This window comes from Adiantum capillus-veneris, chromosome 19, assembly GCF_014529385.1.
Source record: "Adiantum capillus-veneris isolate H3 chromosome 19, ASM1452938v2, whole genome shotgun sequence".
Classification (NCBI taxonomy): domain Eukaryota; kingdom Viridiplantae; phylum Streptophyta; class Polypodiopsida; order Polypodiales; family Pteridaceae; genus Adiantum; species Adiantum capillus-veneris.
In genome coordinates this window covers 23021989-23038045 of record NC_140949.1, presented here as the reverse complement: position 1 = coordinate 23038045, position 16057 = coordinate 23021989, and the positions used below count along the sequence as shown (strand labels likewise).

Here is a 16057-nt window from a genome sequence, read left to right as displayed (position 1 = left end):
GTTGATTTGCGTGGCCTACAGTTACCCATTTCAGCCAATTGGCACAGGTGTGAGCAGGCCCTAGAGGTATTTTGTTGTGCGTCAGAAGCATTGATCAACTAGACGGTGGCTTTTTGGGTTGGTGATGCTCACGCGCTTGACTGGATGCCAGGAGAGGGCTTTCGTTGGATCCCTCCGGGGACAAACGTTCACTACTTGGGCTGCCAGGTTGTCTTTAACTTGTCACCAGAGCAACAAACTGAGGAGGAAGTTGTTGCATTGGAGCTCGGCACAGCTCTCTCTTACTGGCAGGGCTGTTGTGGCCAATCAGGTGCTCTTGGCCACCATGTGGTACATCACATCTTGCGGGATATTCTCAAGTTCTTGCATCAGCCAGCTAGAGAGGCTGATCAGGAACTTTCAGTGGATTGTGAGAGACACGCAATCGGCTCGGGCCAAAGTCTCTTGGCAGGTCATCACCCTACTTGCTCTCAGGGGATTCCAGGTATCATCGATCCAGCATGGCAGAGTAGAGCCTTCCTTGGGAAGCTCATTGTCAGAGGTCTTCTTCCAGGGGAGGAGCCCTGGAAGGAGCTATTGCTAAACCGAAATAGAGGCCGAGTTTCATAGATGGGTGGAGGGGCCGAGTTCCATGGAGCCCCTCCACTCCATGGATTTTCACAGAGATGCGCAGAGTGGGCCTAAGCAAGAGATGGGAGGACCGTTTCGTGTTGAGCTTACTTCGGTCTTGGGAGCACCTGAGGGGGGGCCTTGAGCAACATCAGCCCACATGCATTGAGGAGCAAGCACTTGAGGCAGCCTCTTACATGGAACCCGTTGGTCAGTACACAACGAGGTCACATGGTGGGCAGTAGACCCCATGTCTCATGGGGTCCCATGGTAGAGGGTCCAGCCCGCACCCTAGGAAATTGGTTGCAGTTTACATCACTTCCTGAGGAGAGTCAGAGCATCCAGTTGCGACGCATGAGGGGGGTATAGGGCATGTGTCGGGACATCGTCGAGGCTTTACCATCAAAGTGGCACATGCCTCTCGAGCCAGTAGTTCCTAGCTCAATGGGGCCTTTACTCGTCTTGAGGTCCTCATCGCACTTCGAGCCTGCTCAGACTCAAGCCTTTGCATGTTCTTTGAGGTTCCGCGAGAGGGCCGCCTCAACAGAGTTGCTATTGAGGCACTAGAGGTGGCAGAGTGTTGTTTTCAGCAGATTCGAATTGTGGGCATTAGAGGGAGGATCTGTGTGCTTGATCCTGACCCGGTAAATCTTTGAGACTGGACAGTGGTGGCTTTGGGCTTAGGAGAGTCACCCTTTGGGGCGTGTGCAGAGGGACCCTGAGGAGTGGTTTTGGCGGGACCCTTTTGCTTCAATTGATCACCAAGGGATCCCTTTCTTCGATTACACAACACAACCGGGGCACCACATACTAACTGCTCGAGAGAGGCCCGCCCTGCGGCAACAGGTCATTGGCACGAGGAGGGTCTCACAACTGAGTTCCTGATAGACTTTTGGGAGCGTTTATGGGACAACAGATAGCCAAGGAGAGTTACCATGTTCCAGTGGCTTGTCGCCCATCGAGCTACCACAGTGGAGAGTTGGTTGGTCTACAGTGGCCACCCGGTGGGTTGTGTTGCTTGTGACTACCCACTTGAGTCACAGAGGCATTGTCTATGGGATTGCCCCATGGCGTTGCAAGTTTAACTCGCGGATTCTACAGTTGATGCCAGCTTTGTCGTCATCTAGTCAATACACTTGGGGTGCTGCTGCTTGGTCCACCCTCACGGCCCAGCACTTCGTTTTGAGCTGTCCTCGGCTAGCAGGATGATTGTGATACAGGAGGGCCTGCCTACACACTCCAGCCTGCCACAGCGCTTAGGCCTCAGGAGTGGAGCAATGATAGAGAGCTTTGTTGGGAGCTTATCTGCAGCCTAACTCTCTAGTTCATATGGAGAGCCCCTTGATTCCACATCTTCAAGGCCCGCCCCATCCCACCAGTGGAGACTATACGAGATATATTGTTGGAGCTGATCCATTCACTTCGAGGTCAGTTCGAGAGGCTACATGCAGCTTCAACCGTATGCAAGAGCACCGTGAGGCTTTCATGCAGCTTTGGCGTCAAGAACCTTTCTACACCATGGTCCATGGGACTCCTAGATGGCACTACTGGCCATCTCTGTGGTTGTTTCCTCCTCCCATATCTAGATTTAGCCGTCATTGTACATATCTCACCTTTTCTTTAAAGAGTCTTCCCCAATGCTGATGTAGCCCCCTCTTGTCGGGCCAGTTTGTAGCTCGATGGGCAATTTTATTAACTAATAGAAGGATCTTTTTCTTGGCGAAAAAAAAAAGATGTCTTTGAAATGTCGGCTTTTTCTATGGTGCTGCTTGCTTGCAGTTCTTCTAGTTGCGTCTTCTCTGGCAAGGCACTATGTGATATCCTCTCTTTGTTACGTTTGTGGAGCGTCTGTTGGAATAGTTCCTCACCTATTATGGAATTGTACTTCCTCTCGCAATTTGAGAGCTTCTTCGAGCTTGTTTCCCTTCTATCTTTTGGGAAACATTTTTGGTTGTTTAGCCTTTTTGCTCTACTTTCAGACAATATAGACCTTTCTTTGATTGGCTCTCTGGTACTAGGCTATGTGGATGATTTGACACTTGAGAAATCAGTCTGCTTGTGGTGAGTCACCAATTCAAACCTTTTCCTTTTCAAACAATCTTTGCATCAGTCTCGTTATGATTGTCTGACCCTCCAAGAGATTGACCCATCATTGTATGCCCTTTTCTCATATGTGTTTTGACTATGCCTTTGTTCCTTATGAACTCAGGCATTTCTTGTATATGATATACTATGTGGGTTTTCATCATTTTAGGGTGAGAAACCCTACTTGCCAGAGAATATCAAAAAATGAAAATCTATTGCAAGGCTACAACCAAGGCCAAGATACATTGTGCCCACGTGGATGGAGGGCAGCTATCAACGTGACTCGAAAAACATACGGCAATGGCTCTGTTTGCAAAAAGACAAAGCGAAGCCCAGCCTGCATGGAAGCAATCGGAATGAGGCCTCACAACCTTTCACTAGCGGGCTACTGCTATGGTATTCAGTGTCTGATTTGATCATGGATAACCTGGGTATCTATAAATCCCCACCAGGCAAATGTGAGATGAAGCTATAGAACTCAAACAATGCTACCATGATCATGGGGCAATCTGACCAAGCAAAGAGCTGAAATGAGTGCTGACATGATCTAGGGACAACCCAGAATCCTCACAAGCTCTGACAATAATAGCTTAATTATGACTCTTAGACCTCACAGCTCCGGAGCTAAAGGCTACATGCATTGTCTATAGACCTTAAAGATTTTTGCTAAAGCACACATTTATGTGAGGTCAATGCTCATTCAGACACAAAACCTGGGTGCTTTTTTCTTTGACATGGCTGGTGGGGATTTTTTGAGCTGGACATGCACTAGAGTAAAATTTGAGATGACAGAGCCAGAACCAAACGTCAGGGCACACAAAAGAGGCATTTATAGACCACAACGTGCTTCACAACTGTTGAAATTGATCGTCTTGTCATATTAATAAAAATTTGACCCTCTACCTAATATTTGTTTGAATTTCAACTCACTTTAATTCATAAACCCTGCATTTTTCAAAGAGGAGCATAAAATTACCTCGCCCCCTTCCACACGAACAAGCTCTCCTGTATCCAATGAATAGATGCAGCTATCTTTTCCAGCATGTTCTGCCTCAGCAAGCCATGTATGCCATATGAAATTTTTCCCTTCCCACTTTGCTATGTCAGTAGCAATTTGCCGAAAGGCAGTTTCTGTCAACTTGAATGTCTTTGCAAATCCATCACCAACTACACTTACTAAAGAAGCATCGGAAAGACAATACTGCACCTGTTAAAAAAGAACAATCTTCTCTGTTATCACACTTCTGGCTGATTTAATTGTGGAATGTACAAAAGCTAAGGTTTATAGCTAAGAAATTCCAATGATTCAATAGTGGAATGTGAACAAGCTGGAGTTACATTAAGAAACTCCAAATGAAATTCAAAAGTATAAAATGGAGCTACTGATGACTATTACATACGCCTTGCACATAGTAGGCCCTTAAAAAAGGGTCGTGACTGGCAGAAGATAGATAGTGCAGATCAAAGCACTTGACGTATGGTTTCTCTTCCTCCACTAAGACATGAACGTGCATGTGTTCCTAGTATGCGTGCGTGTGTGTGTGTGTGTGTGTGTGTGTGTGTGTGTGTGTGTGTGTGTGTGTGTGTGTGTAACAGCCGCTGGTGCTCACTTAGCTGTGTGTGTGTGTGTGTGTGTGTGTAACAGCCGCCTTGCGTGTGTGTTTGTGTCTATATCGAGTGCGTGTGTGTGTGTATGCTTGTGGGGGATTTGGGTGTGTGGTGAATCTTTCAGCCTCGTCTGTCGCGCGACTCTGTTCTGCACAACATCTACTCTGTGCAGGCCCTTCATAGCGCGTCGGGGGTGGAAGTTTGATTTCGCCTGCATGCGGTCCTTCCGTCGTCTTGTGTGCGAGAGAGGGGTGTGTGTTTTTGTACAGCTAGCCGGTGTGTGTCTCTGCCTGTGTATATAGCAATCAGTTATCAAAAACTCCCAAAAAATAAGAAGAGTGTGTGTGTGAGAGCTTCACATGGATTCCACTGATCAGTGTATATATAAGCGTCGGAAAGCCATGGAAACTTCGGAGATGGATGCTTTGAGTCTTATCAAAGAATGTTTGCATGAGGACTTCGAGGATGCACGTCAAGCCTAGGAAGGATCCGCTCCTGTTATGGAAGTGTGCATCCCTATTCAGGAACTCATGGATCCTGTTGCTCAATATGCACTTAACGCTGTGATTCTTTTTTTCCCGGGTAGAATGCCTACTGCTCATGATGTAGGCCAATGGGTTGATTTCCTACTCAAACGGCAAGCAGTCCGAGGGGTTTACTTTGGTGCGCAAGGGTTCTACGAAGTCTTGCTGGCTGACATGGATGCTCAGGATGCTCTGCTTGAAATGTCTCCTCTTTTCTTCAATACGCAGATGACTCATGTGCTACCCTGGGCTCTTACCAAGGACTATCAAAGTCTCATTCGTCACAAAAGTGTCCCGTCTGGGTTGAGGTGGTCGACTTTCCTCGCACTTGGCGTCATTTTCTTCCTTTGTTGGCTGCTCAGTTAGGCAAAGTCATTTGTCCTCCTAAGCTAGAGGCAAACACAAACCGTTTTTGTATTTTGTGGGACACGGATATCCCCACATCAGCAGGTATTTCGATCGATTCTGGGGATACAGTGGTTGGAAAGCGCCCATTTAAGCTTAAATGGGGCAAGTTTACAAATTCTTGCTTCCGATGTGGCAAATTTGGTCATATGCAGTCTGAATGTCCGGAAACCAAATTTGCAACCACCTCCTTCAGCCGTCCCTACTCCTCAACCTCGCTCACCTCCGAAACCTTCTACTGAGGTTCAAACTAAAGGAGTTTAACCTCCTCCCCCTCAGCTGGGGCGATTAAAGGCAAGGGGAAACAAGTCCAATTGTCTGCACTTTCTGCTTCTCCAAATATTAAAGACAAGGGAAAAGAACAGGTTTCGACCTCTCAAACTTGGATATTGCCCAAGAAACCCATCAAAGCTGCTACACCTCGTGTTCCGGCATCTTCTCGTAATTATGTGCCTCCTGTGAAGAATGTTGCTCAAAAAAAACTCCCTTGTAATGACAACACTTCTTTGGCTAAATCTTGGGACAAGGTTGTTCGTTCTTACAAGGAGGTTGTTACTGGAAGAGCTTCTTCATCGCAAGGTGCATTTCCTTTCAATTATCCAGGTCCAAGTATTGACCCACCTTCTCAGGCACCTTCAGCTGGGGAGGATGTGTCAATGGGTACTAGTACTTGAATTTTATTCCCCCCTTTCTTTCCCTGTTTCCTCGTCCACTGTATATACCATATAGAATGCATAGTTCTTTGAATTGCACCTCCTATAATGTGCGTGGGTTATGCAATCACGACAAGTGGCGGTTACCTGGCACTATGTACATACATGTAAAGCAGACATTGTGGTTCTTCAAGAGCATAACCAGCACCAATTTGCAGGACAGACTTCTTACTTTGCGGGCTACTGGATAGCTTATGCAGGATCAGCTGGCCATTCTGGAGTGCTTATGCTTGTTTGACATGAACTCTTCCCGACCTTGGTCTTTAATGACCCGGCTGGGGGATGGATGGTCATCCAATGTATTGTTAATGGAGAAGTTTTCGAATTTGGAGGATTATATGCATACACAGCTTCTGCAGATAGAGCACGGTTGTGGAGTGCTATCTCTTCTTATTGTTGGCGTTCCAATGCCTTTCTCTGCGGGGATTTTAATAATGCACCAAACCTTGCGGATAATACTACTGGCCATTCTCACATGCTTCATATGGAACGGCAATCTTGGGACCAACTTATGTCGACCTGTAATAGGCTTGATTTGTGGCCCTTTTTGCATGCGACTGATCCAGGCTTTACTTTTCAGCATAATGCTCAATCCATGTATCGAGCTCGGCTGGATAGTTGGTATCTTTTTCACATGCAACAATATGATGACTTTGTATGCGAGATGAGGATTGATTATGCTATGTGTCTCTCGGATCATTTTCCCATATGCTTGAAACTTCGTTTTGGCTCTTTTGGTGTCAATGATCGCCTACCAAAGAAAAGACTTCTGCATGTCAATAATGCTTATCTCAAGCATGAGCCTTTTCGCACTATGATTGTGAATATCATCCCCCCTTTGCTCTCCCAGATGTATGTTGACATGGACATAGCATGGTTCCGTTTTGTTATGCGTGTTCAATCAGTTATACAAGATTATGGCAGGGATTATTTGTCACAATTAAGGGAACAGGTTAACCAAGCAAAGGATGCTTGTAGCCGATTAATGCACTTGGCTAATGATTCTTCTCTTACTGATGCTCAAATGACTGAATTGTTTTCTGCTTGTGCAATATTAAGGCACAATGATGAGAGAAAATTGGCCAAATGGCAGACTCGAGCTCGTCAACAGGCTTTTGTAGATAAAGGATGTGCTTCTAAACAATTTTTTTAGCATTTGCATCACTCGAGGCAGTCTCAAGCTATAGGGAGAGTTAAATTACCGTCAGGGGAGTGGACCTCCACTTTTCGAGAGCTAGCACTAGCCCTACGCTCTCATTATGGCAAGATTTTTGAGGCCCCTTCTTCTCCCACGAGAGAAGATCGCCAAGCGCGTCACATGTTTCTATCGCATGTCACTTCCATTCTCTCGTTGCGGCAAGCTCAAGACTTGGAAGCTGTTTTCACTAAGTCGGAATTGTATGCAAGCTTGCTTGATTTAAGTCGATGGAGAACTCCTGGTTGGGATGGTCTCTCTGTGGAATTCTTCTTGTCTTTCTGGGATTATTTGAAGTTGCCTCTATTATTCATGATGAATACAGCTTGGGAAGTTGGAACAATAGAAATTACCCTCCTCTTGGAAAGAAGGTTTGCTCAAGCTGATCCCTAAGCATGCATTGTGTGAAGAATTTTCACATTGGCGGCCTATTACACTTATACTTGTGGTATATAAATTAATGGCTCAAATGCTTTCTGCATGAAGGCTTGCATCAATCTCAATACGGCTTCATCCGCGACGTCAAATTACTGATAACCTCGCAAATGTCATTATTGGTATGGAATATGCAAAATATACTCGACAAGATGTATTAGTCATGCAGGTTGACATTGAAAAGACTTTGATACTGTTCTTTGGGATTACATTGCGGATACCATGCGACATTTGGGCTTTGGGCTTAGGCTATCTCGTGTCGTGCTTTTCTTGTATGCAAACAGTACTTCTGCAGGCTTGCTGGATGGTTCTCTCACAGAATCTTGGCCATTGGGACGGTCGGTACGGCAGGGCTACCCTCTAAGTGCTTTGCTTTATGCGATCGCTACTCATCCCTTGTTTATGTATTTGGATTCCTTGACCTCCACTCGTAGGCTACATGGCCTTACTTTACCTTCTGGTCGATAGTTTGCTGGTTAGGCTTATGCGGATGACTCTTTGTTCATGCCTCGTAATAATTATGATGATGTACAACAGATTATGCATACTCTTCACTTGTTTGGATTGGCAGTAGGTCTCAAAGTTAACTTTTGCAAATCCAAGCTATTGCCTCTGAAAGAGTGTGACTGACATAAGATATTGTGGCCTGGGGAGATTGTTCCTCCCCATGTTCTTGTTCGCAATTTGGGTTATCCGCTGGGTTGGAATGTATCGGCTATGAAGAAAACGGATTGGGTGCTCCAACATCTACATTCCAAGTAGAATTATTGGAAATTGTCCACGTGGCCACTTCATGTGCGTCTCAGGATTGTCCAATGCATCCTTGTGGCTTATGTGTAGTTTTACTTGCCTTTGTTATCCTGGCCTCGGTTGCGCTTGCAGTCTCTCATGTCCAATATTTTAGAACATTTTTGGCGGACCTCGTCTACCAAGAGGGGCATTCGGCTTCTATCTATGGACAAGTTATGTTCTCCCAAGCGGCTTGGAGGGTTGAATATTTTGGACCTGAGACGTCATCTTCTGGCTCGGAAAGCTATGCTGTTGCCAGTTTTGGTGGAGCAACAGCAACCTTGGGCTCTCATGGTCACACATTTATGTGCGCACATTGTCACCCCTTCTTTTGTTCATTGGCAACTGACTTATTGGGATGTTGTTTTTGGGAAGCTTGAAGGACACATTCCTGGATGTCCCTTTACTTCTTCTCTAATTGTTGATCGGAAGGTTGTCACTTCGCATTTGGCTTGGGATGGTCGACAATCCTCTGGGGGTAACTCTCTTCGCTTGGAGAGTCTGCATTGGAGCAAGGTTTTTGCTTCAACTTTGGTTCAACGGTCTCCTCGCCAAGCGTATTTTCTTTCCCAAAAAGGAATCTGTCAGGTGCATCGGGTGGTTGATGACTCGGGTTATGTTCTTTCTTTCGTTGATGCCGTCTCCCGCTTTCGGTTGGGTCTTCACTATTCTCCTCTCTAGCAGGAGATTCGAAACATGCTTGCTGCTCATTTGCCCTTTCCTCCTCTGGATGAAGACTCTCGCTTCTCGGATTGGAATCTGGCTACTATTAGATTGGACTGCATCTCAGTTGCCAGTGTCTATGCCATTCTTCAGTCTGATGTATGGATTGTGCATCGGGGTAATCAGCTGTGGTTGCTTTCCGAGTCATCCTTGTGGTGGCAACACGCATTGTCTCGCATTTGGCAGAGTCATCTGCCTTTGAAGGAACGTGTTTTCTTGTGGCGGTGCTTGGTGGGAGCTCTACCTGTTGGCAGTGTGTTGCATGCTCGGCATATTGCGCCTTCCCGCTGCCTCAAATGTCTTGAAGCTGAGGAGACCGTGCCACACTTGCTGTGGTGTTGTCGTCACTCCAGAGCATTCATTCGGCAAGTGTCGACTGCTCTTCGACTACGTTTTCCTTCCAGCTCTTTTCACAGACGATTTTGGCTTTTTGGGGTGCTTCGGTCACCACATTCTCAGTTTGCGGTCTTCTTCACCTGGGTCAGATTTTGGACTATGTGGGCCATCTAGCATCATAGGAACTCCTTAATGTTCCAGGGCACTTTTGTTGACCCCATTCCCTATTTCAAATTATCTCTTGGTCAAGCGTTGCATTTTGCCTATGAAGCTGGAGACATCACTCTTGATGCCTACAGGATTTACTTTGACTGTTTCTAGCCTTCGGAGCCTCATAGTGCTCCGTCTTTTGTATCCGTTCTTTTCATGGGTTTACCTCGCTTTGAGGTTTCCCACTTGTAAATTAATCAAAGCAGATTTACAAAAAAAAAGTGTGTGTGTGTGTGTGTGTGTGTGTCTTCAAACTTTCCCTTAGGCAGTCTTTACGGTTCGCCTTGGAAGTTGGTGATATCACTGCAGAGATACATCAGCTGTCTTATGAATGCTTTTAGCTGTTTTGTACAGTCGAACACTTTTGTGTTCCTTCGCTTGTACTTCATCTTTTTGGTGGGTTTTCCTCTCTTTGAGGTTTCCCACAGATAGATAAATCAATTTGATTTACAAAAAAAAAAGAAGTGTGTGTGTGTGTGTGTGTGTGTGTGTGTGTGTGTGTGTGTGTGTGTGTGTGCAGTTATCTCTCTCCAGCGAGCACAAGGGTTGGAGGTTGCTTTCACTAAGGCAGAGTTGCATGCAAGTTTGCGAGACTTAGGAAGATGGAAATCTCCTAGATGGGACAGGCTTACTCTTGAGTTTTTCCTCTCCTTTTGGGGATACCTTAGGGAGCCTTTATTGGTGGTGATGAATATGGCTTGGGAGAAGCACGATGTACCCCTCTCTTGGAAGGAGGGGGTGCTCAAGCTATTGCCAAAGCATGTCTTTTGTGATCATTTTTCCCATTGGCGCCATATCACCCTTATGCCGGTGGTCTACAAATTGATGGCCAAAATGAAAGTTAACCATGTTAAGGATTACTTGCATGAAGGACTTCATCAATCCCAGTATGGTTTCATACCTCGCCAACACATCACTGACAGTTTGGCGAATGTCATCATAGGCATGTAATATGCAAAATACACTTAGCAACATGTGTTGGTTATGGAAGTTGATATTGAAAAGGGTTTTGATACTGTTTTATGGGATTATATCGCAGAAACAATGCAAAGGCTAGGATTTGGGCCAAGAATTTTGCAGGTGGTCTTCCTCCTGTACGTTCAGAGCACTTTTGCAGGTCTGTTGGGTGGCTCTATCACAGATACTTGGAATCTATGGCGTTTGGTCACACAAGGGTGTCCTCTTAGTGCTTTGCTTTATGCAATTGCTTCGCACCCCTTGTTGTTAAGGAGGATGTGCAACAGATTATGCATGTTCTGCATTTATTTGGCTTGACAGTTGGATTGCATTTTAATTTTAGTAAATCCAAGTAGATGCCGCTGAAGAAACTCGATTGGCATAGGCTTCTATGGCCAGGGAAGATTGTTTCCCTTCATATCATAGTACGCCATCTGGGATATCCGATTGGTTGGAATGTGTCTGCAACGCAGAAACTTGAATTGGTGCTACAAAGAATGCACTTAAAGCTTAGCTATTGGAAATTGTCTACCTGGACACTGCAAGTGCGACTCAGGATTGTCCAATGCATAAAGATGGTCTATGTGCAGTTCTATTTGCCACATTTATGCTGGCCACAGTGGTGCCTTGGGTCTCTCATGTCATCTATGTTGAAACATTTTTGACGTACTTCCTCCAACAAGAAAGGATTGCGGTTTATATCTATGGATAAGTTATGCACGCCTAAGCGACTGGGAGGGATTAATATTCTGGATTAACGTCGGCACGTTTTGGCCCGAAAAGCTATGCTTCTGCCTACGCTGGTGGATCAGCAACAGCCATGGACGCTCATGGTTTCACATTTATGTGATGGCATTGTCACGCAATTTTGGTCATTGGCATCCTTCGTATTGGGATGTCATTTTTGGGCAGTTGGATGGCCATATTCGGGGTTGTCCCTTCACTTCATCTCTTGTTGTGGATTGGAAGGCTGTTACCTTGCACTTATCTTGGCACGATCGCCAATCTCCTTCAAGAAATTCACTTCGGTTGGAGAGCATTCATTGGAGCAAAGCTCTCTCTCGTACTTTGGTTCGGCGTTCTCCTCGACAAGCTTACTTTCTTTCACAAAAAGGGATCTGCCATGTTGATCAAGTGGTGGATAATGCGGGACAAGTTCTTTCTTTTCCGGTCATTGTTGTTCGTTATGATTTGGGAGCTCATTATCGACAATTATGGTAGCAAATTCAGCAGCTACTTGTAGATGCTTTAACAGTGCCTTCAATGTTTGGGGACTCTCGGCTTCCTGCTTGGTATCTCGGCCATATTAGGATCGATTGCATATCGCTGGGTCTGTTTATGCCTTGCTGCACTCTGATGAATGGATTGTGGCTCATGGAAATCAATTGTGGTCACTCTCCATATCTCAATTATGGTGGCAAAAAACAATCTCTCACATTTGGAAGAATCACTTACCACTCAAGGAACGCAGTTTCTTGTGGAGATGCATGGTGCGCGCTCTACCAGTTGGTACTTTATTGCATGCATGACGCATTGCTTCCGCTCGTTGTGTCCGGTGTCATGGGGTTGATGAGTCAGTATTTGCTTTGGGATTGCCGCTACCCCCGAACTTTCATCAGGCAGGTCATCAGGCAGGCGTCCTCTGCTTTGCGTCTTTGTTTCCCATCTATGATCTTTCATAGATGATTTTGGATCTTTGGATCTTTGGAGATTTTATAGACAATTTTGGCAAAACAAACCCTTCAAGGGTAGTGTCATACGCGAGATGGGAGATATCCCAAGAAGGCACAACCAAACCTTTCAAGAGAGGTGGGTGTCCATATTGCCCCCCCCCAACCAAACGTGCCAACTATGGGTGACACGGAAACCATTTTCCCCCTTTTTTTTTTTTGAAAAAACCAAAAAACTAGTGTGTGTGTGTGTGTGTGTGTGTGTGTGTGTGTGTGTGTGTGTGATAGGGGCCCTTCACTATTGTAGAGTATAAAAAAACTTTTTGACTAGATATGTGCTTAATTTGCCAACAAAGGTGCCAACCGTGGGTTAAAAAATCCAAGTAAGGAACCAGAGTGTGTGTGTGTGTCATGCGCGCGCGCTTTGCTGGTCAGTGTTCTTATTTTACTAGTTATTGGATTGTGTATGCTGGTTTACAAGAGTATTCAGATTTATTGATGCTTGTTTGGCATGAGCTTCAGCCTGCTCTGTTGTATAATGATCTGCAAGGCCGTTGGATGGTAGTTCAATGCCTGTTGAATGGTCAGGTATATCAATTTGGAGGCATTTGTGCACATATAGCATCTGGGCAAAGGGTTGCCTTATGGTGAGACATCTCTTCTCGCTCATGGACTTCAAATGCATTCCTTTGCGGTGATTTTAATAATACCCCTACTACAGGTAATTCACATATGTTGTTTGTGGAAAGGCAAGAATGGGATAATCTCTTTGCTTATACTCACATGATTGATTTATGGCGGTGTTTGCATCTAAATGTCTCTGGATTTACTTTTCAGCATGTTGCTCACTCTTCTTATCGAGCACGGTTAGATCGATGGTATTCACTTAATTTGCAACAATTTGAGGATTTCGTATGTGACATGAGCATGGATTACACCTTGCAGTTATCGAGGATCATTACTCTGTTTTGTTGAACTTGAGTTTTGGGCAATCTATTTGTGATCTGCCTCTTCCTAGGAAACGTCTGATGATATTAACAATGCTTATCTCACTCATGAGGTTTTTCATGACATGACCTCTGATATTATTCCCCCTCTGCTAGCTCACATGCATCTTGATCTTAATGATGCCTGGTATCGCTTTGTTATGAGGGTGCAAAGTGTTATTTATGACTATGGCACGCATTACATACAGTGCGCTTGGGGGGATGTCAAGGATGCGAAGCAAGCTTGTCAACCGCTACAAGTATTGGCTGATTTGTGGCCTTTGTCTAACTCTGAGATGTCGGAGTTGTGTGAAGCTTGTGTGTGTATTCAGCATAAGGATAAACGAAAAATTGTTAAATGGCAGACGCGTGCCCGTCAACAGGCTTAACCGCTGTAAGTATTGGCTGATTTGCGGCCTTTGTCTAACTTTGAGATGTCGGAGTTGTGTGAAGCTTGTGTGTGTATTCAGCATAACGATAAGCGAAAAATTGCTAAATGACAGACGTGTGCCCGTCAACATGCTTTTATGGATAAAGGCTGCGCTTTAAGCAATTCTTTAAGCATTTGCATCATACAAGGGTCTCGCAAGCAATCTAGCGGGTTATGCTTCCCTCAGGTGTTTGGACTTCTTCAAAGCAGGAACTAACTGATGCCATGGTTTTGCATTATTGACAGGTGTTTGTTGTTCCTTCTCAGGCATCTTCGGCTGCTTGCCATGCGTGTCAGATAAGAAGTCTACCCTGCAAATTGATGCTGGTTATGTTCTTGAAGAACCACTATGTCCACTTTGCATGTATGTGCATAGTGCCAGGTAAGCCGCCACTTGTAGTGATTGTATGACCCACGCACATTATAGGAGATGTGTAATGTGCAGCGGAAGTGAATGATGACGTAAGCTCCAGATGAGTGATCAGTGAGTGCTCAAGGTTCCTTTTACTTAGCGCAAGGGAGAGCCTTCCGTACTTAGTGAGAAATGTGTGCAATGACCAAAACAACGAGAGTGGAAAACTATGAGTGCAAAGTGCATGATATGTTTTATTGAGTTTTTTTGTATGTTTATGTTATTAAGTAAAGTTTTGTATATGCAGGCTATTCTCATTATCTAGAGTGGCACGTTAAAGTGAAATGTGAGTTTATGGACATTGAAGGAAGGTGAGAATGTGAGCTTCTCTTGGCACTACGAGCTACAAATGCTTTAAAATTAATCATGATGAAATATTGATAATAGATTAATATTGTGTGCGCCCACGTTTTGTCTTTTTCCTGCTCCAGGACGGGGGGGGGGGGGGGGGGGGGGGGGGGGGGGGGGGATGTTGGTTGTTTATATGCATAAGTGAGCTGACAAACAAGCTAACTTTCTCTGAAACAGGCATTCATATACATGAGATACAGCCATACCTGATACACTTGAGCTTGCGGTATTGACGCTTTGACAGTGGCAAAAATTTTAGACTTCTCCAAGCTCCATAGCACAAGGATCCAATCTGGGCCACAGCCTTGGGCAGCAATATTTCTGCCATCAGCACTGAAAGATATGGAAACATACTCTCTCATGCCAGCAAGAGCTTCACTGCCAGAGAGGACCTTCCGCTTCTTCCAAACACCTGTTTCCCATAAGCTAATGATGGGGCCGCTGGCTTTAGATTCCGGTGAGAGCCCCCGCTGATCGCTATCTCTCGATTCACCATCCTGAGATTTGGTGTCCGTGGTTTGTTTGTGGTCACCACCTGCAGAACTACGTGAATCAGAGCTAAGGGTAGAATACCGAGAGTCAGCTTGGCCCCCTGCTATGGGAAGTGTACCCTCTGCAATTGCTACAAGCTTTTTAGTGGGACTCACTGCAATGGCAGTGATTGCATTCGTGTCATTGCTCCCTGGAAGAACCTTCTGCTGCCTGTGTTCTGTCGATGTCACCACCACATTGTGGCCAGACACATACACATAGACCGCCTCATCAATAAAGTGGATTGAGTCCTTCAAGGATCCCTTCAAACCGATAATGTGGGTAGGAATCAGATGAGCCATCGAACCTGCATTTACAAAGAGAATCTCTCTCTCTCTCTCTCTCTCTCTCTCTCTCTCTCTCTCTCTCTCTCGTGCGTGTGTGCGTGCGCGCGCATGCGTGTATGTGTGTGCAGACCTCACGGCCTATGAGTCTGGGTCCCACAGAGGGTTCGTGGCCGCGATCGCATCGCTTGCCAGGGCCGCAATCGTTGCTCCCAATTGCTGCAGGTTGAATGTCCTACATTTGGCAACCCCCCTTGTTAATTGGCTCGTAACGGCTCCTATTCAAATCAAACTAGAGTTGCTCGGTTGGCCTTGTGGTGACGATTATTTTCTTAAGATATAATAAAATACTATTGGAGAAATATTTAAAGAAAATAATACATCAAGATGAACATAAACAATATTTTTGAAACGTATTTTTTAATAGGAGAATCAGACTGCGTTACAATCAAATCTCTTTTTTTTGTGTTAAGCACTAGTGCAACTTACACATCAAGATAGAGCACTCGCCTTATTTGAAGTTGTTTCGCTTGAACAAGTATGCACTTCAAAAATCTTGCCTTTGCTAAACTACAAACAACAGTACAATAGTAGTTAAACTTTCCATACCATGAAATTTTTAAATTGTCAAAAAAGTAGAGTGTGTACGGTGTACATGAGTGCCATACAGAAGTACGGTGGAGAGTCGGCACTGTGTCAGTGCACGCCATACAGAAATATGGTGGAGAGTTGGCACTGTGTCTTTCAAAATTTCATAAGAAACAGAAGCCATGCCTAACCTTGTACTCCATTTCCTACTACATA

The 16057-nt window shown here is 45.2% G+C and overlaps 1 protein-coding gene across 1 annotated transcript in view; it reads right to left on the bottom strand.

Annotated features, from left to right (window-relative positions):
• Window positions 1-15519, bottom strand: part of LOC147433694 (uncharacterized) — a 43305-nt gene extending 27786 nt beyond the window's left edge. Inside the window, exons 1-3 of the mRNA XM_086490329.1 lie at window positions 15387-15519; window positions 14645-15276; window positions 3671-3901 (exon numbers count right to left, since the gene is read on the bottom strand). Coding sequence (XP_086346455.1) covers window positions 3671-3901; window positions 14645-15271 — 858 coding nt within the window. The 5' untranslated portion in view covers window positions 15272-15276; window positions 15387-15519. The remainder of the gene's footprint in view (window positions 1-3670; window positions 3902-14644; window positions 15277-15386) is intronic.
• Between the last annotated feature and the right edge of the window lie 538 nt (window positions 15520-16057).